This window comes from Ursus americanus, chromosome 14, assembly GCF_024610735.1.
Source record: "Ursus americanus isolate L20-20 chromosome 14, mUrsAme1.1.p, whole genome shotgun sequence".
In the NCBI taxonomy this organism is placed as follows: domain Eukaryota; kingdom Metazoa; phylum Chordata; class Mammalia; order Carnivora; family Ursidae; genus Ursus; species Ursus americanus.
In genome coordinates, this window is record NC_142140.1 from 53,934,414 (window position 1) to 53,952,292 (window position 17,879).

Consider the following 17,879-nt stretch of genomic DNA (forward strand, 5'->3'; position numbering starts at 1 on the left):
AATGGGCAAACAGGTGGGTGGATAAATGGATGGATAGGCAGATGGGTATACAAACACATGGATGATTGAATGAACAAATGGATGGATGGAAAGAGCGAAGGAAGGAAGAAAGGAAGGAAGAAAGGAAGGAAAAGAAGGAGGGAGGGAGGAAGGAGAGGCAGAAGGATGGCTAGATGGATGGATGGGCAAACATGGGCAGACTGAACGACAAATGGACAGATGAATGGGTGAATGGTTGGGTAAATGGGTGGATGAGTGGACAGATGGATAGATGGATGGATGGATGGAGTGAGACTGTGACCAGAAGACCCACCCAGTCAACACACAGAACTGTGAGAAATAAATGTTTGCTATTCTAAGCCACAAAGTTTTGAGGATGTTTGTTACACAGCAATAACTAACATGTGAAGTCATGTGACTCATTCCAAGTCACACAGGGAGCTGAAGGCAGGGAGTCCACCTCCTTACCCACTACACTCTGTGTATAGCTTGTGCAAGGCTGCTTAAAATCCTCTTTCAATCTGTGGTCCCCTACTGACCACCCACCCTGGGGTTAGGTCCATGCTGCCAAGATGACATTAAAAGTATCCAATATGTAAATCTTCAGCAGGTGGAATGGAGAAAGATCCTGGAGATTCCCTCGTATTCCTGGAGTGAACCCCTTAGTGCTTGCATCATGGGAAGGTCTGGGGGTCTTTGGGGTAGCAGTTACTTACCAACTGGTATGGAAATAGTTCAATATTTAAACCACCAGTTCAACCGTACAGGTAAGTACTAGCGGATCACCAGCCCTGATTATAACAATATTTAACCTCCCGCTCCATTGTTCTGAAGAACCCATAGGTTTGTTCCTTCTTAAAACAAATCCCCACAACTTCCAGATTTCCCTTAACACAGCCCACCCCATAGCCACAATCCCACACAGGTCATGGGTCCTTGCTCGAACACCACACAAAAACAAGACTATTCTCAGATAATTTATTCAGAATTTTCATATAAACAGGTAATTATCCCATATTTTACATGCAGAGCAATTTCAATATTCAAAAAAAAAGGCATATTCTGTACATGGTGCTACTTGGCTCTTGTAGGAAAACATTGAAAAAATAATTGAGCTTTTGGTGGGCTTTGTGTTTCCGAGTTGTTTTCCACATAAACCAAGGCACACTTGATCCTGTGCAGCTGACAGCAGAAGGGAAGTGTCTGCTGCTGACATCAGGGCCGACACCGTCCCCAGGCACACAAAGGAGAAAGACTACGCAAGCCATTCCTGAATGTGTGCATAGACACACATTTGTCTTGGAAGTTGTTCCTTCCTTCGAAAGGGGACCAAGAGCCTCAGATTCACGATCTGGTTTTTAACAAGGACTTTTAGGGCCCACATCCAAATAAGAATTTGGCTGGAGGTTGTTTCTGGACCCTGACTGGTATGAGGTGACTGTGAGCTCAAAAAGTCAGTGTTTCCCACTGCTTCTGGGGGACCCCAAAGGAACCATTCACCTTCAGCTGTAGCCCCTGAAAGTCCATCCCATTCTTTCAAACACAGGAACAAATTAGCCTTTGTTATTTCCATCTCAGCTTCACCTCCAGTGTAAATCAATATTCTAAAAAACATTCTGGAAGGTTTTCTGAAGGGATACCATTCTATGTGCACCATTTATATACAATCAGCATTTCCCTATTCCCTACCCCCAACAAAACCATAATTTCTGAAGAGCCTGAGATGTCAAGCACTTGCTAAGTGGTATCCAAAAGACATTTAACACCGAACTTCCACCCACCGTTAAGCAGAAAAATGATTGTCCCTGGGACTACAGCACATTCGTCATCTACCCAGATGGCTAGCATGGGCCATGCTCTGATGGCAATGCTGCCCACCGACCACTGTTTTGACAGCTACAAATGAACACCTTCCAACCCAACAAGCACATCTTATGGCAGATTGTCTGCTCTAGCGCGAGACAGTGGAAGATTTGCCCATCAATTGGCAGCAGTCTCCAATGGTCACAGGATTGTATGCGCAGACCCTTACATCAATTCTTACACCTTCTCCGTTGTGCTCAACATCTCTCCAAGAGAACCAGCAGCATTTCTTCCTACTAACTTGAAATAACAGGAAAGCACCAAGGACAGCTCCCAGAATACAAACATTTCAGAAGTGTGTTTGACATCACTGGTCCTGGGAGAAAGTAATGTGCTTGCTATTCTCCTCCTGGAAGAAGAAACTACTATGTGGATTAGGCCACATTAATGAAAAGGGTTTTAATGAGACATCTTTAAAAGCAAACAACAAAAATGTCAACCTAAGCTGGCTTTGTTGCTTTTTTTTATAGCCCATCACTACAAGCCCCCCCTAGTAGAGCCCATCACTACAAGCTCCCCCAATATAGCCCAACACTACAAGGCCCCCAGTATAGCCCATCACTATAAACCCCTTCTCCAGGGCAACCATGACTTTCTAGGACCCAAAGTTGTTAGAGTCAACATTATGTGATGAAAAAGGCTTATGACCCAATGGCTGCTTGCTCTTCTCACTGCAGTAGCGGAGACAGCTAAAGGAAATAGACAAAATCCCATCTGTGCAGGTGGGCCCAGCACTCCACTGTGCCTCTCCAGGGTAAGCACAGAAGGGTGAGCCCATGGGGGCAGTGACTAAAAGTATGACAGGGGCAGTGAGGTTTGGCAAGTATGTCAACAGGCCCCCTGGCCATTCCCAGACTTACAAATGGGTTCTCAAAGCCCCACAAGTTCAAACAGTATTAGCCTGAGGTCAACCAAACACAAGGGTCCAAGGTTTTGTTGCTAAAAAATGCACTCAGCATGCTGGTGGGTTTCGGACTGGAATTTCTCCACATTCCCCCTTTCCACTTAGAGAACAGAAATGCTACATCAGGTGTTTGCATGTGAGGTGCCCCCAAGTGCAATTTGTTCCACTCCCAAAAAGCATCGGGGCTTAAAAGGAGCAGGAACAAGCCATGGAGAGCCAGGGCACCTCAGTGCTCACTTCAGGGGGATGCAGTGGGACAGTGGGGATGCTGGCTTTGCACTAAAGCCTCTTTGCCCCAGCAGGAGATGGAGTATCTTCTCCTCCCCAAAGGAAGGCCGCTCAGGCCTGGGCACCCCACACATCAGATACATCACGATGGCCTGAAATTCAGTTCCTGTCTGAGAGCACGTCAATGGATGGAGGATCAAAACATAGTGGAGGGGGACTGCATTCAGAGAAGATTATCAGCCAGAAAAAGGATCTATGCTCCCACGAAAACCATACTTTGTCCCAACTCCCTCCCTCAAAATTCTTACTGGTCCCTGGCATTTGGAATCAGCTGATACAGATTTTCCCTAATTCAGATTGGATCCAGGCAGAATTCTGAAGTCTCATGATGTCCATTATTGAACCACATCCTAATGATACACTGAGGTAGACTGTGCTGGAAAAAAAAAAAAATCATTACCCCACATTCACCGGTTTATTTTTCTTTGATAAAAATTTACATGCACTCCATTTTTTACGAAAGTGATTTTTACAGTGATTTTTATATATTAAAATAAATAATTTTCCCCTAATATAAGAAAACCTTTCTGAATTAGAAAAATGTGAAAATTGTTGCTAGTGTCGTATACGGCCACTACAAATTTACTATGAAAAGAACAAAATACCTAGACCTATGTGTTCTTAATTTACGTACAGACCCTCTTATATGTACAAAATAAATTTGGCGAAAATAATTTCTGTACTCTTGTTCCTTGTACCCAATCACTGAGGCTCCCCAGAAATATTTCACATGCTGTAATTTCTCAAATCATATAAATAAGATCGTGATAGGCAATTGGGAGGTGTGTCTACCTGTGTTCTTAATCAAGAATTGAGAAGGGTCAGAGGTCGCCATTGTCTCGCTCCTGTTCCTAAGCCCACAACTTTTAAGAGAAGCGGAGAAGGAAGCAATCAAAAACTCATGAGAAAATGCTCTCAGGGAGAACCCGTGGGTGATGATTCTGATGAACCAAAGTAATGAGTTCACCATGTTCTTTGAGCAGCTGTGATTCTTTCCCCAAAGGGAAGAAACGGGATTCACGCCCATCCAGAAGTTCTTGGCGGCGTGAAGGTCCTTAGCGGTTTCTCCTCCAGACTCTACTCGCTTGGGGACTGCGACATCGTAAGCACCCGAGAGTTCTGCTCAGGCCCCACACCTGGCCCAGCTGAGGTCGCCGGGCGCGGAGCAGCTTCTGGGAGGTCAACTCTGAGGACAGTTGGATGCCCTGAGGGTGGAGGGGACCGACAGATGCATCTTGCTTCATATTGCTTTAGTGTTCTCCAAGTCCACGGGGGCTGTCGCACTTTGGGGTTTGCTTTTGTTGTGGTATGTGCACACCCCGTCGAGGAAGCGTGCGAGGTACACACAAGGAACCAACAGATCCAAGGGCCACAAGGGTGTCTGAATGCGGGACTCCGCTCCGGGGGGCTGTCGGCTCACCCAAGCACAAACCAAACCATCCACCAGCCCCAATCGCCCACACCCTCCGTGTGGCCTCATCACGTCCAAAAGGGTCAGCAGCTAATGTGGCTTTATTCCCAGAAAGGTGGGTGTCTTTCTGACCAAACTTATCGGCCGCTGGTGCTTCACGCCCCCTCTGCACACAGGCAGACCGACCCCCGAGCCCGCCCCCCTCCCCGGGAACCGGTTAATAACTTACGAGGCTGACGTTGGAGAGTTTTAAAAAAATTAAATATGTTACAAATATATTCTCAAAACTCTTAATCATCTCAGTTCTTCTTTTTTTTTTTCTTTTTCTTTTTTTTCTTTTTTATGTCCTAGCTTTGTTTGGTCTTGAAAAGATCCATTATCACTCCAAACTACTCCCTTGGCTCCTGGAAAACATTTTTACCAAAGTGAAGGGAGAAAAGACTCCTGAGACTAGGCTTGGGGCAGAAGAATCCGCAGAGGGCACAGTCTCCCAGTAAGAAAGAAGGAAGGAGATGGGAAGGTCAGGAGCTCGAGAACAGCAGAACCTTCACGAGCGGACCCCCAAAGCGTCAACTCGGCACGAACGCTTGGCACGCGCGCGCACGCACACACACACACGCGGACACACGTGAGCCACACGCGGGGACTGCAGATCCTTATCAAAAGTATAAAAGCAGCAACTATTGGTCAATTTGAGGAACTGATTTTGTGAAGAAAAAATATATATATATCCTTCAGCCTGGATGAGAAGAAAAATTCCTGAAGCCCACTCCGGAAATCCTGGATTCTACTGGAACGGGGTTGGCTTTTTTTTCTTTCTTTCAAATTTTTGTTCCACAAACAAGTTTTATGCTTTATACTGTAGCTAAGACACCAGGAGGAAAAAAAAAAAAAAAAGATGTGTAAAAAATAGGTGCTTGCTCTCAATCTACTAGAAAAAAATAGTCACATCCTGGCTTAAAACCGCAGTTGCCTATGAGGACAGCAGCCGAGGAAACCCCTTCTCCTCCAGGGTCACAGTTAAATTCTCTGACAGCTCGTCAAATTGGCAATCAAACACATGTTTTTAAGTCGCAGAGGAACAGCAATGGATAGCAGAGATCTCTGAGCTCCGTCTGACACTGTGGGAGATTCACAGAATCCTGAGTTTTCTGGAGGCCTTCAAACCAGAGGAAAGTGGAGATGGGAACCCCTCCGCGAAACAGGCGTTGTTAGGAAGGATTCGACCTCGGCAGAGTCAGAATCCGTCCGTTTTTCTTGCCCCCATTCATGTGGGTGTAGGGGATGTGCTCCTCGTAGTTTCGCTTGAGGCCCAGGGAGGACCCTCCATCCCGGCCCCCGGCCTCCTCCCTCTGAGAGTGTGAGGCCCGATCCAGGGGGACACTCTCCATGTCCTCGAACTCCATCTCCAGCTCCTCGCTCTCAGGCGCCTTGTTCTCCTCGCTATGGAAGAAGGAAACTTCCGGAAAGCTGGGGTGCAGGTCGTCCTTGAGCAGGTCGACGATCTCCAGGAAGGTGGGCCGCATCTTGGGATTGAACTGCCAGCACATGCGCATCAGGTCGGTGCTGCAGGACAGAGGGACACGTCAGGCATGCGTCCGGGGGCATCCGGCCGAGCAGTCCCCACCCCAGCCCTGTCGCCTGCGGCCCACACCCACGAGAGCAAGTGCCAGTGTCAGAAGGCGGCCACCAGTGCAGGCAAAGGTCAAGACGAAAACGGGATTTCTACCGGTACTTTAAAAAAAAATAAAAAAGGTTTTGGAAAGAGAGCCAAAGGGGCTGCCTCCTTCCCAGGCCAGATCAAGAAGGGCCCCTCTTGATGCACCCACATGTTGGACAAGGTTGATCATTTTATATGGTCCTGATTTTTTTTTCTCCCGTTTGGTGCGTTTCATAAAGTTTAATTCCTACTGGGGATGCTTGAAAGACCTCCCTGTGCCAAGGAACAATCTTTCTAGGGTCAAAGATCCTTCAGGGTTGAGATGCTTGAGGCTTGATGGGGCAGCTGAGTGGACCGAACCTAGAGGGTCAGCTCTGAGCAGCCACCTTGCAGGCCTAGCGCTCACGCTCACCAGGGTGCTAGCAGGGGGCTATCACCCGCCTCAGCCAAGAGCACACAGTACAGGTGCTGAGGGCTTGGGGTTTCTAGTTTACCTCTTCCTCTCCCCACTACAACTACCAAATCTGGCCCCCTGAAGTGTCTCTGTAAATAAAGTTTTATTGGCACACAGCCACGCCTCTTCACTTATGCAATGTTCATGGCTGCCTTCAGGCTACACGACAGAGTGGAGCAGCTGCAACAGAGAGCTACAGGGCCCACAAAGCTGAAAATATTTACAATGCGGCCCTTTGTAGAAAATGTGGACCTCTGCCCTAGGGCCCACCTAATTTCCCTGGGCCTGGAACTACAGTCAGCTGCTGTAGTTTCCAGCTGGCCAGGAAAGGACTCTCGCGAAGCCACATTCAAAAATACTCTGCTCAGAGTTTCTAAATAACTCAGCTTCATACTCTTTTTCATATGAGGTCCCTTCCACCTGGGTTTCCTAAATTAACAGTCTTATTCTTTGAGGGATGAAGCCTCAAAATGGCCTTTCCCCCTGGATTTTTCAGGAGGGCACAAACTTTTTTCTTAAGAAACACTGATAAAGGACTTTATACATGAACAGTCTCATGGTAGAAAGAAAACATCCCAAACATAGAGAAATACAGTTGGCACACAACTCTCCTTCAGATCTAACCTCTTGCCTTTTCTATCTGGAGACATTTGGAAATGTAATATATACACACTTTTTATACTTAATATTTAAACATAGGCTTATTCATCAAGTTATAAAATATTTTTATAAGCATCATTTGAAATTTCAATTGCTATATCATTTTATTTTATTTTATTTTTTAATAGTTTTTTTTTTTTTAAGATTTTACTCATTTATTTGTGAGAGACAGAGAGAGAGGGAGTGTGGGCACAAGCAGGGTGGAGAGACAGAGGGAGCGGACTCCCCGCTGAGCAAGGAGCCCGATGCGGGACTCGATCCCAGGACCCTGGAATCATAACCTGAACCGAAGGCTGATACTTCGCCGACAGAGCTGCTAGGTCATATTAATTTATAAAGTTACTGGCAGTTCTCCTATTGTTGGGCACTTAGATCATTTCCATTTTTTGAAACTTTAAATAACATCCTCTGAGCAGCTATTAACAACAGGGGGATAAGAATGATTATCTAGGCCATCCACTTCCAGCACTGAGTATTAAAACTCTCTTTTCTTCCATTCTTCCTTCCTCTCTTTGCTCATTTAGGAAGACAGTACTTTCCTTCATTTTACTCTATATTTATCGGACTATTAGTGGGACTGCACAAGTCTGCAAGTGCTCAATGGCCCGCTTGTATGTGTTGTCCGTTTGGTCCTATAACAAACATTCATTTATTTTTTCTATGACCAAAATTTACAACAAAAATCAGGGGAGCAGGGAGATAGGTAACACATATTCTTGACCAAAAAATAATTTTAATGTTTCTGCTTCTGATTTCTTTTTTTCCCAATTCTGTTGAGCTATAATAGACATGTCAGATTGTATTCATTCCCTGACAAAATGTTAAATATATTAAGGACCGACAGTTACACATAAATACCCCACCCCGGCTACCCAGGTTCCTTCTCCCATGCGGGGTCTCTCTACAACCTTCCACAGGCATGCTATGCAAGAAAGCACAGGCGTAAAGATACGGCACGCAAACACAAGCACGTATATAGAGGTACGACACGCAAACCAAAGGGCAATGCCTTTTTGATGAAGAGCCCACACTCCGCCCGGTCTTCTTTCCACACTTACACTCTCTCTGGACAATTGTCGGGTTGATCCAGATACCCTCCATCCATGACGAATTTCAACACCTGTTCATTAGACAGACCCTGGTATGGCTGTTCTGCCAAGCTGGTGATTTCCCAAAGGACCACGCCAAAGGACCTGCCGACAACAGTTGAAAGTAGTAACGGAGAAGCCATGAAAACACACACACACGCACGCACGCACCCCTCCCTGGTTTACTAGAACGTGGTCGGCCAGTTAATTAAACAATTCGTGCTGCATTCAGAAATGCCTAGATTAGTCTCAATCGGAACATAAATAGCCGTGCAAGGGTCCCCCGACATGACCTCCCCTTCACCTTCTTGATCAAGGGGCTGTGAGGAAAGCAGGTTTTAACTGGCCCCCTCTTGCCGGTCACACGAACGGAACGACCTGGGATTCGAGCCCAGCACTCTGTCCGCCGATCCATGCACCACTCACCACATGTCAGAAGAAGTGGTAAAGACCCCGTCCTTCAGGGATTCCGGGGCCATCCACCGCACGGGGAGCAGACCCTTGCCTCCTTTCCGGTAGTAATCCGTTTCATAGATGTCTCTGGTCATCCCAAAGTCTGACAACAAAGGGTTCACATGGTCTTAACATTCAGCCTACAGCCCTGTCTCCATCTTGCCCCATTGCCTTACAGAGCCCTCGGATGGGCTCACCTGCCCCAGGTGTGTGCTCACCTGGGTGGTGGCCAAATCCCGTGAGCACAGATTCTGAGGGTACTCATGGGGATGTGGAGGGAAAGGATGGGCCACCACGTACAGGGAAGGAAAAGGAAGCACGAAGTGGGAAAGAAGCGACATTCCGGCCCACGGCCTGGGAATCCCATTCTCGGCAACACTTCCTTCCCACCCATGACCTTGCAGGCATCCCAAACTTCCGAACCAAAGTGTTGGGTCTCGGAAGCCAACCTGCTATTCTCCACTAAATATGGTCCCACCACTACCCAGCTGCCCAGCTCAAAAGCCAGGGTCGGGTCCCCTTTTGACCACGCCCCTTTCCTCATACCCACATCTCAGACATCGGGGAGTCCTGCCTACTCTAATCCAACTCTCCCTCTCCATCACTCCAGCCCCACCCAGGCTCACCACCATCTCTCACCTGCAGGACCTTCCCTCCGTCTTGACCCTGACAGCCCACCGCCCAAGAGAAGCTACATAAATAGGGTCACGTTATTTCTTGCTTCCCACGGCTAACGGAGGATAAGGTCTTTTGGGATTATAAACAGGATGACATCACTTCCGGCCTCCCTTGCGGATAATGTCGTTTGGGATCATAAAGAGAATCACGTTACTTCTAGCTTCCCACTGGCTCCTTAGGATAACGGCTAGATGACTCACTGACTAATAAGGCCCTTCCAGGTCTGGCTCCTGCCTCTCTCCCTAACCTCACAGCTCATGCTGCTCTGCTCCCCTCCACGTTCCTTCTATTCACACCACATCTGCCATCCTTCCGGTGTCAGGCCTTTGCATACGCTGGAATGCCCCCTGGGATGCTGTCATTCAGGTCAACTCATCCTGCAAATTCGGGCCAAAAGGCTGTCTCCGTGCAGGGAGAGGCTTCTGCTCTCTACCATGGAACTCTTTATTTCCTTCAGTCCTCTTATCTCCAGTCTTCCTCATCTTGTTTACACAAGCACTATTTTACTGTTCATCTTTGAATACCCCCGTCCAGTAGAACCCTCCGTGATGAAGAATGCGGTCTACACTCACGCTGCCCAATATGGCGGCCACCAGGCTCAAGGTGGCGAACGCTCACTTGCAATGTGGCCAGCGCAGCCAAAGGAATACATTTTTAATTCTAGTTCATTTAAGTTAACTTGAATGTAAATGGCCAAGGCGGCCAGTGGCTCCTGTGCTGGGTGATGCGTGCGGGCAGAAAAATCAGGGCGACTTATCCATCATCGGTCACATCTACGGGCTCCTAGTGCGACGGCTTCCGCCACCAGGGAACTCCGTTATGATCCAGAGCAGGAAATGAGCGAGCTCACGAGCACGTGTGATCGCAGCCTGCGGGCCGGGCCCTCTTTGCACTACTGGAGAAGACTGAACTGCTCAGGACAGACAACTCCTTCTGCGGTCACACTGGGCCCGGGCCACACATTTCCCAGCAGAGGGCCAGACGCACCTCCAATTTTGACGGTGAAGTCGTGGGCGACCATGCAGTTTCGGGCCGCGAGATCCCGGTGCACGAACTTCTTGGCGTTCAGGTAGGCCATCCCGTCGGCGATCTCCGCCGCCATCTGAATCATCTCTTGCAGGGTAGGGGGAGGGCGGCCGGGGTTATTCTGAAGTCGAAACATGGGGTCGGGTTCAGGGACCCGGGCGCCCGGCGGCTGGGAGCGGGCGCCCTGCCGGGTCCCCGGAGCCAGCTCACCTCAGCCTCCGGCCGCAGGGAGCGGAGGTAGCTCTTCAGGTCTCCATGGGCCATCAGCTCCATCACCACCAGCGTCGGCTGGCCCTTGGACACCACCCCCAGGAGGCGGACCTGTGGAGTGAGCACCGAGCGATCTTGGGGGAGGGTCCGGGGGAAGGCTTCCACCCCCCAAGGTCCCCCCATCTGACGTCTGCGATGCGCGTGGCACCCTGTGTGGGGAGCCCTGGTCTGTCTGGCTCAAATGCCAGGGTCAATGCCTTGTGGGGACAGGGTAGTCAGGGGAGGACGGGGAATTCAGGACTCATGGTCTGGGGGGAGGGGGGAGCAGAGAGACATGTCCACACACAGCAACACTCTGAGGCAGACCCTTGGAGATCTCCTCGGGGGCCCCGAGCAGATAAGGCACGTTCCCACCTCCCAGGCCTTGTACTTGCTGTTCCCTCTGCCTGACCCCTCTGTTCCCTGCCAGGTCGCCGTGGCTCAGTGCCTCCGTCCTTAATACACCTTCCCCACACCCACACTCCCAGCCCCTGACTCTGCTCTCTGGTTCCATCCTGCCGTGGCTCCGGCTCCTAACGTCCTCCATAAGGAACTTATTGGGCTTAGGGTCTGTCTCCACGGCCGTGCTAGAAGCTCCGTAAGGGGCAGGAAGCTGCTACGTCGAAGAGTCAAGACTGGGGCTCAGCACAGAGCAGATCCCCTCAGCCACACGTGGCAAGGAAGAAAGGACGCAAGGCTCGAGGAGAAGCTATGGGACCACGTGGGAGCAGCAGAGCAGGAAGTCTGTGCCGACTTGGGGTGGGGGGACAGGGATGCGGGGACAGCGTGGCTCATCCATCATGTGTTCCAGGGTTACAAAGGGGCCAGGAAGAGGGAAGAGACAGAAGATTCTGGAAAGCAAGGGAATGAGTCTGGCTCCATGCAAGGTGGGAGAGGATGGGATTCAAGAAGCGGGAAGGGAGGGAGCCTCCCCCACACCTTTAGGGTGCTTAGCAGAGTGGGGGACAGGCAGGGGGTCCACACCTAGAGTCCTCCTGCTCTGTGCTGGAGGAGGGGGAAGGACAGACGAGGGGAACAGGGAAGCAGGCGCGGAAGGACGCCTCTGTCGGCTTCGGGGCAAATGCAGGACTCACCACGTGATGACAGGTGAAGCCCTTCATGACTGAGGCCTCGTTGAGAAACTCGATCCTCTCCCGCAGACTGGCCGACTCATTGACCGTCTTCACCGCCACGCGGGTCTCCGCCTCGCCCTTGACGACGTCTCTGGCGTCGCCTTCGTACACCATGCCGAAGGAGCCCTGCCCCAGCTCACGCAGCAGAGTGATCTTCTCCCGGGGGACCTCCCACTCGTCCGGCACATACACAGAACATGGAAACACTACTCCTCATTTATCTACACCGTGTCCGCGGTGGACCCCCAGCCATCTCCCACCAGAGGCCCCCCTGGCAAAGGTTCACTAAGGGACTCCTGTGGTCCAGGACTTGTGCTGGGCACCGGGCACAGAGCCGAGAACAGGACAGCCGTGGGTCCCTGCCCTTCATGGAGGGGACAGCAGATGCTTGGGATGGAAACACCACCAGTCCAGGGTCCTGGCCAGTAAGCGCCGAGCTGAGCCTGCCTCCTCGTCCTTTCTGTCTGATTTCAGCCCCGCCACCCCACAATGCTACTTCCCATCTGAGGCTGTTGTTTCTGCAAAGTGCCAAGGGCCTGGCAACCGCTGGACATCCCAGTGAGCCCATCCGAGGCCACCGAGCGCCGGCTGATCGGCAGGCAGGCTGCAGCCGTGTGAATGAGCCCCGGCGGGGTCAAAGGATCTGCCCAGCTCAGCAGAGCCCAGGCGGCGGACCCACCGAGTCCTGAGCTAACAAATGCTGGTTGTTTCAAGCCACTAACTTTGGGGTGGTTTGTTACACAGAAAATGATTTGCAGACGAAGGCACAAAGGCCTCATAAGAAAAGCCAAAATGGTTCCTGCTGTCCTCCAAAGGGGGACTAAATTGTGTCGTGTCCCCCCCCCCACCAGAATTTATGTTGAGGTCCTAATCCTGGTACCTCAGAATGTAACTATATTTAAAGACAGGGCCATTCCCGAGGCAATCAAGTTCAAATGAAGTCAGTGGGGTGGCTCCCATCCCATATGACTGGTGTCCTTACAAGAAGAGGACACTGGGACACAGACATGCATGCAGGGACAACCACATGAGGACCCGGGGAGAAGACAGCTGTCCACAACCCACAGAGAGAGGCTTCAGGAGAAACCAACCCCGTTGACATCTTGATCTCAGACTCCCAGCTTCCAGAACCGTGAGGAAACAGAATTCCGTTTCCTAAGCCATCCGGTCCGTGGTGTTTGTTACGGCAGCCCCGGCAAACCCCGACGGTCACCGGGGCCTCGGGCAAGGACACTACAGAAGATGAGCACGCACAGAAGCTCAGTGGGGGCACCCTGTCCCCTGGGGCTCCGAGCCGGGGTCTTTCCCTGTGTGTACCCCTCGGCCCAGGCCTTTCCAGCCTTAGAGAACCTTGAGCTCCAACTTCCAGCTTTCACCAGGCACCCTTGTGCACTCGGCCATTCCTGCATTTCCAGAAGGAAGCAGGGCAGTAGGGTAGAGAGGCAGCCCTGCGTAGCCATCCTGGCCTCACCCCTTATCGCGGGGTCCCGTGGCAGCCCTGAGGTTCAGCTTCCCCACCTCCAGTGTGCAGAAACAATGCCAACCCCAAACTGGGAGAGGAGGCCCCTCCGTCCGTGTTCATTCCCTCCTGCTCCTGCCTCCTGCACACGCTCCTACCTGGAACGACCACCTCTCCTAGTTTCCCTATTCTGATGCCTTAGCAGCCGGGGCCTCGATGACCTTGGAGGGGCTGCCCTGCCCAAGGGCAGCCGATTCCTAGAGACAGCACATGACTTGCCTGTGAGAGCACCTTCTATCTGCAAAACCCACCAATCCAGAGCCCAAATCCTAACCCCCACCTCTAGGGGACCCACTCAGCCCCAGGGCCAGGCCCTACACCCCAGAACCCACTGAAATCATCAAAACAGCCAGTCCTTGCTCTTATCCTGCCTTGCCCTCCCAAGGACGCCACAATAAAGGTTCTTGTCCACCTTCTCCCACACTCCCTCATCAGACCTGATGAAAACAAATCCTGGGTGTCCTTAAAAACATCACCCCGTATCCCCCGGAGGCAACAGCGTTCACTCCTCCCAAGTCACTTTCTGATTGCTGCTGCGTGAAGTGCTTTAGAAACTTGTAACGTGGCAGATGCTCTCTCCTCGGAAGGAGAGTCTTATCTGCAGGGGCTGCTCACTGCCCTTCGTACAATCAAGGGAGATACAGGTGTCAGTCCGACGCTCCCACCACCAGCATCAGCGACCCATTCGTGTTCAGCCACCACCAGCAGGTGATAGAGTCCCTGGCGCCCACACAGCCTCCTGCGTACCCCATCTTACCCTTCACTCTTGTCTTCCCCGCCCCTTATCCCCAGTGTCCGACCCCCACCTGCCAGCCTGGATAGCAAGTCCGTACACAGCCCTCTGGCTCTGACCCTCGGCGTGGTCTCTGGCACAGTCCCAGGTTCCACCCACCCAACAGCTGGGACCCTGGATTCTCTCTCAGCCTCCCAGCCCAGCTCACGGGCCCCAGATTAGCTCAATGAGCCCATCCAAATAGTGCTAGACAGCGGGTGTCTGGCTGCTCCCAGGAACACGGTCTCTGCAGCAAGGGGCAGGTCTGCGTGCTCACGTGAACAAGAGGGCTCATCTCGGCCTCCCCGGGTGCCAACTGCCGACTTGCACTTGACATTGATGGCCAAGAGCCCCAAAGGGCAGGATTCTGGCCACACAGGGGGACGGGGAGGGTACTCACCATCACTCGCACTGAGGTACTCAGGGTTTGAAGAAGCATACAGCGGTCCCAGTGGCCCATCCGGCTGCCTGGAGGAGAAAGAGGAAGACATTCCAGTTCGATATTCTCACGGGGCTCCGGGTCACTCGCGGAGGGGCTACAAGCTCCCGATGCCAACGGCAAACCGTATCACCAGCAACCCTGTGTCCCCGACACAGTCTGGGGTGTCAGGAGTAGAAGCCCGTCAGACTACTTACGCACATCAACGTGGGACCATAAACTATAATTTATGCTCATCCATTAACACCTAAAACCCTCGCCCTTTGCGGATCTCATCCCAGCTCATGAGAAACAACTGCTAAGTTTTCAGGAAATCTGACAGCAGGTTGTTAATACAGCCATCGTCCAAAATTAAATGACACCGGCTTACGATGAGATGAAATGATATTGAGAGCAGAGCCCACCACTGCCTGACTAGCATACAGCTTCCTACTATCACCAGTGGGATGTCTGCAGCTTGAAATTGGCCACAGCAGGAATATATACGTCACAGAAAGAAACAGGACGCTACCAACCAAGACTTGATCTATTGCTCTGTTGTCCGTCCAGGCTTGAGGAAGGGATGGCACAAAAATGTCAATCAGATTAAACTTAAAAGTGTGTCATCTCGGGGCGCCTGGGTGGCTCAGTCAGTGAAGCGGCCGACTCTTGATTTCAGCTCAGGTCATGATCTCGGAGTCGTGGGATCGAGCCCCACGTCGGGGCTCGGCCCTCAGCGCAGAGTCTGCTTGGGATTCTCTCTTTTCCTCTGCCCCTCCCCCTGCTCTCTCTCTCTCTCTAAAATAAATAAATAAATCTTAAAAAAAAAAAAAAAGGATGTCATCTCTGTAGCCACGATGTTGCAAATGGCAAAAAAAAATTTTTTTTGAGAAAATGTTCCTCCAGCACAGTTCTACCCGACTGAGCGAAGTCACTTCTTCGTTGATGAAGCTATGCCTCTTAGTTCATTTGCACCTTACTCCTACGAAAACAAAGTATCAATCCACATTCAGGCCGGGGCTACGCTCCCTCATCACTTGCAGCCACAGGAGGGCTGTAGATACAAAGGCTCGGGGTGGGGGGCGGGGGGCGAAAAATCTACCAAAACATTTGGTGAGAATCAACCAGCTGGAGGGAATTTATGATAGAGTGTTACGTACTTATTATGACCATTACCTGTAAGTTGCGTGCTATCCACATCGCTTATGTCAGTCAAATTTATAACACACTTAGCTACAGCTCTCCCTGTAACTAGGCATACTTCCTCTCCTGGAGAGCCGGTCTAACAATTCACCAGATGCCACTGTACCCACCTCTTTCTCAGGAACAGGTAAATACTTCCAATCACAACACTGAAGAGAAAGACAAAGATGAGGGGGCCGATGATGATTTTTGCAATATTCGATGGGACATCTACTGAAATAGAATGAGAAAATAAATGGTTCACATCAAAATGTGTTCACATCACAAATCACACCTACGCCTATAATGGGAGCCCACACGCATCTGCCCCTTCCCTTGTCCCCAAGCCTCTCCACCGGGCTCCCGGGCCCTTCTTTTCCAGCAGTCCTAAAACACCACCTGGCTCCACAGGGCTGGGCGGCAGGCTCAGAGGCCTTGACCCCCAGACCACTGCCCGCTGCCAGCCTTCCCCCTGCCCTCCATCCAGGGCCAGCTTCACGGGAACGTAACCCCGGCCATCGCCCAAGTCCCCACACTTGGTAGGGCCATGCTCCCTAACACTCCACTGTCACCATCTTGAAAGTCTTAATAATTTTTAGGGGCACCTGGGTAGCTCTGTCAATTAAACATCTGCCTTCAGCTCAGGTCATGATCCCAGGGTCCTGGGATCAAGCCCCACATCGGGCTCCCTGCTCAGCAAGGAGTTTGCTTCTCCCTCTCCCCCTGTCCCTCCCCCCCATGCTCGTGCTCTCTCTCTCAAATAAGTAAAATCTTAACCAAAAAAAAGTCTTCATGATTTTTAAACAAGGGGCCCTGCATTTTCATTTTGCAGTGGGCCCCACAAATTAAATAGCCTATTTTAAGCCCAACAGCACCTCTTACAAATGAAAAATTCACCAGGACCCTGGGTGCTAAGGCGTCCTCCTCTCAAAAAAAAATCCTTTCAAATAATTCACCGAAGAAATGCTATGGAGCCTTCATTTTTTAAATTTGCACGTCAGGCTGAGTTGTCTGTTTGTCCACATGCCCGTGTATCCAGACTCTCCCAAGCCAAGGAGGAAAGTGGGTTCTAAGGAATCCCGGAGGACACCTGGTCCCTGGTCCCTAAGGTCTTTCCTATCAATAGCGGTTTACCGAACACTTAGGAACACACCAGGTGCTATCTGAAGTGCTCTGTGCTGGTGATTTTACTTAATCATCACGTAAGCCAAGGCGGGAGGGGCCGTGGCTAAGACCAGTTAACAGACTGGGAAAAGAAGCTCAGAGACTGGAGGGGTCTTGCCCCAAATCCCAGAGCTGACCCCCCGTGGCACAGGGATTTCAAGCCAGGCCATCTGAGGAAGTGCTCGGGGGCCAGCAACACCCTGAGATGCCCTCCTGCCCCTCCCTGAAATGACAGCCACCTGCCTCCTCCCCTTCCCGGCAGCTCCCGGCCACAGACAGTCTCCGTAAATATTTGGTGGCTGAATGGAACATGAGAAAAGGAAACCTATCCGTCACCTGCGTTGTCTGCATATCCCTCCGTGTCCCTACTTCAAAGCAGCAGGGAAGCTGGAGGCCCCACGTGGCCGGGACTCAGCAGGTCTCAGGACACAATCTGAGAGCCAGGCTGCACCCCCCACACGCCGCCTCGGCTTCCCAGACCCCACAGTCCTGCTCACACCGCCGATTGCCATGGCCACTGGAACCAGGGTGAAGAAAGGGAAGCACCCAGGGTGCAAAATTTGAGAACTCTTGCTCTGTGCCCTGGAGACGTAGGGTCAGCCCTGGGGGTGAGCGCCTCCTTAAAATTTGCCCCTTGGGTGCCTTGCTTGCCTCCCCGTTATAATATAAAGAATTCTAATTCCCCAGAGTTTTTGCTATCTTTGGTAATGCCGGGCTGTATTTCCTTGAACATGTATCTTTTTTGGACATCTCTGATCATTTCCTCAGGATAAATTTCTAAAACTTCTAAAATTTCTTTTTTTTTTAAAAAAAGATTTTATTTATTTATTTGACAGAGAGAGAGACAGCCAGTGAGAGAGGGAACATAAGCAGGGGGAGTGGGAGAGGAAGAGGCAGGCTCCCAGCGGAGGAGCCTGATGCAGGGCTCGATCCCAGAACGCAGGGATCACGCCCTGA

The 17,879-nt window shown here is 51.0% G+C and overlaps 1 protein-coding gene across 4 annotated transcripts in view; it reads right to left on the bottom strand.

Annotated features, from left to right (window-relative positions):
• Nucleotides 1–964: 964 nt before the first annotated feature.
• INSR (insulin receptor) overlaps nucleotides 965–17,879 on the bottom strand; it is a 125,509-nt gene continuing 108,594 nt past the window's right edge. For 2 of the 4 annotated variants that reach the window (XM_087867313.1, XM_087867315.1), the window contains 8 exons: nucleotides 15,890–15,989; nucleotides 14,559–14,626; nucleotides 11,829–12,073; nucleotides 10,696–10,806; nucleotides 10,447–10,606; nucleotides 8,755–8,884; nucleotides 8,299–8,433; nucleotides 965–6,032 (listed from right to left, as the gene is read on the bottom strand). In XM_087867313.1, coding sequence (XP_087723439.1) covers nucleotides 5,678–6,032; nucleotides 8,299–8,433; nucleotides 8,755–8,884; nucleotides 10,447–10,606; nucleotides 10,696–10,806; nucleotides 11,829–12,073; nucleotides 14,559–14,626; nucleotides 15,890–15,989 — 1,304 coding nt within the window. In that variant the 3' untranslated portion in view covers nucleotides 965–5,677. Of the gene's footprint in view, nucleotides 6,033–8,298; nucleotides 8,434–8,754; nucleotides 8,885–10,446; nucleotides 10,607–10,695; nucleotides 10,807–11,828; nucleotides 12,074–14,558; nucleotides 14,627–15,889; nucleotides 15,993–17,879 lie in introns of all 4 variants that reach the window. The other 2 variants (XM_087867314.1, XM_087867311.1) reach the window with 1 other exon arrangement.